Raw genomic sequence first — 3,862 nt, forward strand, 5'->3', positions numbered from 1 at the left:
CCAGTGTGGGTGGATGGCTGCTCAGCTCACCTGGCTGGGGCAGGCCTGGTGCTCCCTGTCCTGCTGCCTTGTGGCCCTCAGGGAGACCAGCAGCCCTTGGCCTGTGGAGCTCAAGCTCGGCCGAGGGCCAGCCCTTGGCCCTCAGTGGGCACACGCGTCTCCGTGCACCCCTCGGCCAGCACGAGGGCCGAGGGGTGCATGGAGACGCGTGTGCCCACTGACCTTCTCTCCCCAACCTGCTAACATTGGTTTGTCGTAGTTCCTGTCCTGTGGGGCATAAGTCACAGCAAAGTCAGGACTCCAAGTGTCACGACTGGCCCGATAACTTCAGCGAAGGATACAGTAAGGGGTGCCGAAGGGCCTTGGAAGGTGTCAGCCAGCTCCGGTGGCTGTAACAAAGCACCGCAGACTGGACGGCTTATAAACAACAGGCATTTGTCTTTCGCAGTTCTGGAGGTAGGAAGTCCAAGGTCAGATTCCGGTGAGATTTTTCTTCTAAGCTGCAGACTGCTGACCTCGTGGTGCCCTCCCACGGTGGAAAGAGGGTGGGGGAGCTCTCCGGAGTCCCTTTCATAAGGGTGCTGATCTCATTCATGGGGGCCCCACCCTCATGACCTAATCACCCCAAGGCCCTTCACCCTAGTATCACTACCCTGCGGGGTGAGGTTGCGACATGACTTTCAAAAGACATAAACAATTATTCCGTAACTGAAGGGGGGAAAAAAGTACTCTCCACCCCCCAGGGACCCTCAGGGCCGCTTTCCAGACTTAAGAATGGAATAGAAGAAAATACATCAGAATCCTTGGCAGCAAAAACCGGGAACACAGTTTCTTCGCATAGCCATCACTCCATAGCTGAGGACCCCTTGCAAAAATGAGTCAATTTATGTTTTAGGTGGATGTTCGGACCGGAATTTTTAGTAACAAAACCTCGTTGCCTCGTCTGCCACAGGGTCATGTGTTATTAAGAACATCAAGAGCAACGAAAAATCTAAGCTCATGTTCGTACACTAGTTCTTCGTGTACCTTATTTTTTCCCCCTGCAGCAAGGGGCAGTGTTGGCGGAGGGCTGGGCACAGAGAAGCTGAGGAGCGGGCTGGGCACCAGGGACAGGCCAAGGTCTGAACGTAGACCCTCGACATCCCATCTTTTTCCTGGCGGGCTAGTGGGGGCGATGTTCCCGTCACGCAGGCTTTTCTGCTCCACCTGAACGAGACCGGCTGCCCTCACAGTGTGTGTGCTACTCTGCGCCGCTCTTATCTCGATTTTCCCAGAATCGCCCGGGCCACTGGTGGAGGATGGGAGAAGGGGGATTGTCCTGTGGACAATTGATGAAACCTCATTTCCTAAGGGGAAGTGACTTGGCGGCAAACAAGGGGCAGCGTCGTGACTGGAGCCCGGAGCTCGGTGCAGTCTGCCTTCTCTGCGCCTCATCTGCCATCCTGTGAGGTCTGTCCTTTGGCTGAGAGTCGAGGGACAAGTCTGTCCAGCCCAGTGTGTATCCCAAACACACATGGGAAGCCCGAGTCCCTTAAATCTCCACATGCCCAGCATGAGGCGGGCTGCTGTTTGGAACGGCAGCGCCCACGGATGCAGTGGGAAAGGCGACACGTCTTAGGTTTTGAGTCTTGACTCTGCCGCTTGGTAGCGGTGAACCCCAAGCAATTATATCACGTGGCAATTACGGATTACATTTTGTACGTACATAGTGTTTAGCAGTTTACAAAATCACGGCTTCCTTCACGCTTAAGCGGATGCAGAGTTGATTTGAAAATTTGAGGAGGGTCCACATCGGGGGGGTGTCACGCCTGTCAATGTAGCTCCCATTATCTGCTACTCACCACCCTTTGCTGTTGGTTTAATCGAGCCCCTGTGTGACAGCCTGCAGCCCGGGAAGTGCCACGCACGCTTCTCCCCGAGGCTGCGGGGGAGGGAAAGTGACAATCGTGGTTTTTAAAGATGTCACAGCCTTTTGAAATCACAGGGTCCATGGACCTGGCGTCTGATGACATTAACGTCTTGGAGAGCTTGGCAGAGCGTGGCGTGACTTGCATTTGGGTTCCTCTTTCTAGGATTTTGAGATCGGTGCCAACAAACTCAAGACGGTTCTGAACAAGGTGTTTTCCGCACGAAAGTTGCACGTTAGGTCTTTTCGGAAAGTCTGTGAGAGCCCGAGAGGTGCTGGGCTGGGAGCCGGCACTGGGCTGGGAGCACCCAGAGACAGGACGGGGAGAGGGCGCCTTTGGCCTCTGACCCCCAGGGTCCTGGTTCCCTCTGGGCTGAGAGAGTGTCCAGCAGCTAGGAAGGGAAGGGCGGGGTGCCGGGCAGGGTGAAGTAGGGCCGATGAGGGAGCCAAGGACCCTGCAGGTAGGAGTCCTGATTCCTGGGAGCGAGGAAGTGGGCCGAGGGTGACCTGAGTGAAGTTTCCCCAGGAAACGAACGACTCTGGTCCCCTGAAGGATGGCGGCTCCTGCTCTGTGGTGCACCGCTGGGGAGAGGCGTGTGGGAGGGACGGTTCTGACCTTCCCAGGCAGCGGTGGGTCCCCATCTCAGGCTGTAGCAAGTCCTGGGGGCGGCCAGGGGCTCAAGTGCATGCACCCCGGAGAAAGCCTTGCCCCTCCCATCTGAACCCAGCCTCGTGTGAATGGGCACGGAGCTGGCTTCTCCTCTGGCCCCGGGATGGGCCCGGGTAAGTCTTCCCACTGGGTGAGCGATGGGCATGTTCACCCACTGTAGCCGGACTGAGCGTGAGAATGCAGGACACAGGGGCACGGCTGAGCGGCCAAGTGCAAGGCCTCCCAGAGGCAAGGCAGAGCAGCTCCCCAGGGCTCCAAGCCCAGCCCCTGGCTGGAGGGCCCGCCCAGGTCCGCAGACCTGGCCTCTGCTCCAGCTCTCACTCCTGCTTTTGCTGAGAAAATGCCGAGGGAGGAGGCGGGCACCTCTGGGTCTTTGGTGCCTTCCTACCTTGACTCCCGGCCGAGGGCAAGATGAGCGTGGAGACCAAGGACGGCTGCGGCTCCAGCGAGGGTAACAGCTGCCTTTTGAGAGGCCGTGGGTGGTGCTCACAAGCGCAGCTCCATGTGGGCCGTGGAGCCCGAAGGCCTGTGTCTGAAGCCCAGCTCTGCCCCCTGCTGGCCATGAGCTCTTGAGCACATTATTTAACCTCTGGGCCTCAGTTTCCTTATCTGTAAAATGGGGACAGTGCTTAGAACGCTACCGAGCCACTAAAAAGAGAGCTGTTTTATTTTATATTGAAGAACTTACCATATACCCAATACTGTGTTAAGAACTTCGCTTCCATTATCTCATTTAATCCCCAGCCAGTCTTTGGGGATAGGTATTATTATTATTATTATTACTACTACTACTACTATTACTATTATTATTATTCCCAATTAATGGAGGAGGAAACTAAAGCTCAGAGAGATATTAGCTTGCTAAAGTCTGAGTACCAAAGACGAGGTTCAGACGGTGAACCCCAACACCGGTGTGCACCTGCACCCCCTCCCAAGGCGTGAGCAGAATCGGGGGGGCCTCTGCCGAGAAGGCTGAGACTGTGCTCCCCCTTTTTGTGGAGACCACACTCGGCTCCTTTCTCTGTCTGGGGTCTTGGGTGGTTTCCTGCCGTGGGGATTATTTGCGCTGGCTTCAAATGATCCTGATTCCCACCCCGCCTTTTCTATTTAAATATTTAGGAAGAGACATAAAATTCGATGGATTCGACATCGCTACTTGCAGGGAGACGATCAGCCTCATGGATGTATCCTTTACACGGCACATCACTTTTACTTTTTTCCAGCTCTGAATGACTCCTCGACCTCTCCCGGTGAGAAGGGGGAAGGGTGGGGAGGGAAGGAAAGAG

At 55.6% G+C, this 3,862-nt stretch overlaps 1 protein-coding gene across 1 annotated transcript in view; it reads left to right on the top strand.

The window, feature by feature from the left end:
- The window catches only part of CAPN8 (calpain 8), a 47,546-nt gene that overhangs the window by 37,246 nt on the left and 6,438 nt on the right, over positions 1–3,862 (top strand). The window contains 2 exon segments of the mRNA XM_011360889.1: positions 2,073–2,134; positions 3,700–3,760. Of these exon segments, the coding sequence (XP_011359191.1) occupies positions 2,073–2,134; positions 3,700–3,760 (123 nt within the window).

This window comes from Pteropus vampyrus, unplaced genomic scaffold, assembly GCF_000151845.1.
Source record: "Pteropus vampyrus isolate Shadow unplaced genomic scaffold, Pvam_2.0 Scaffold60, whole genome shotgun sequence".
Taxonomy (NCBI): domain Eukaryota; kingdom Metazoa; phylum Chordata; class Mammalia; order Chiroptera; family Pteropodidae; genus Pteropus; species Pteropus vampyrus.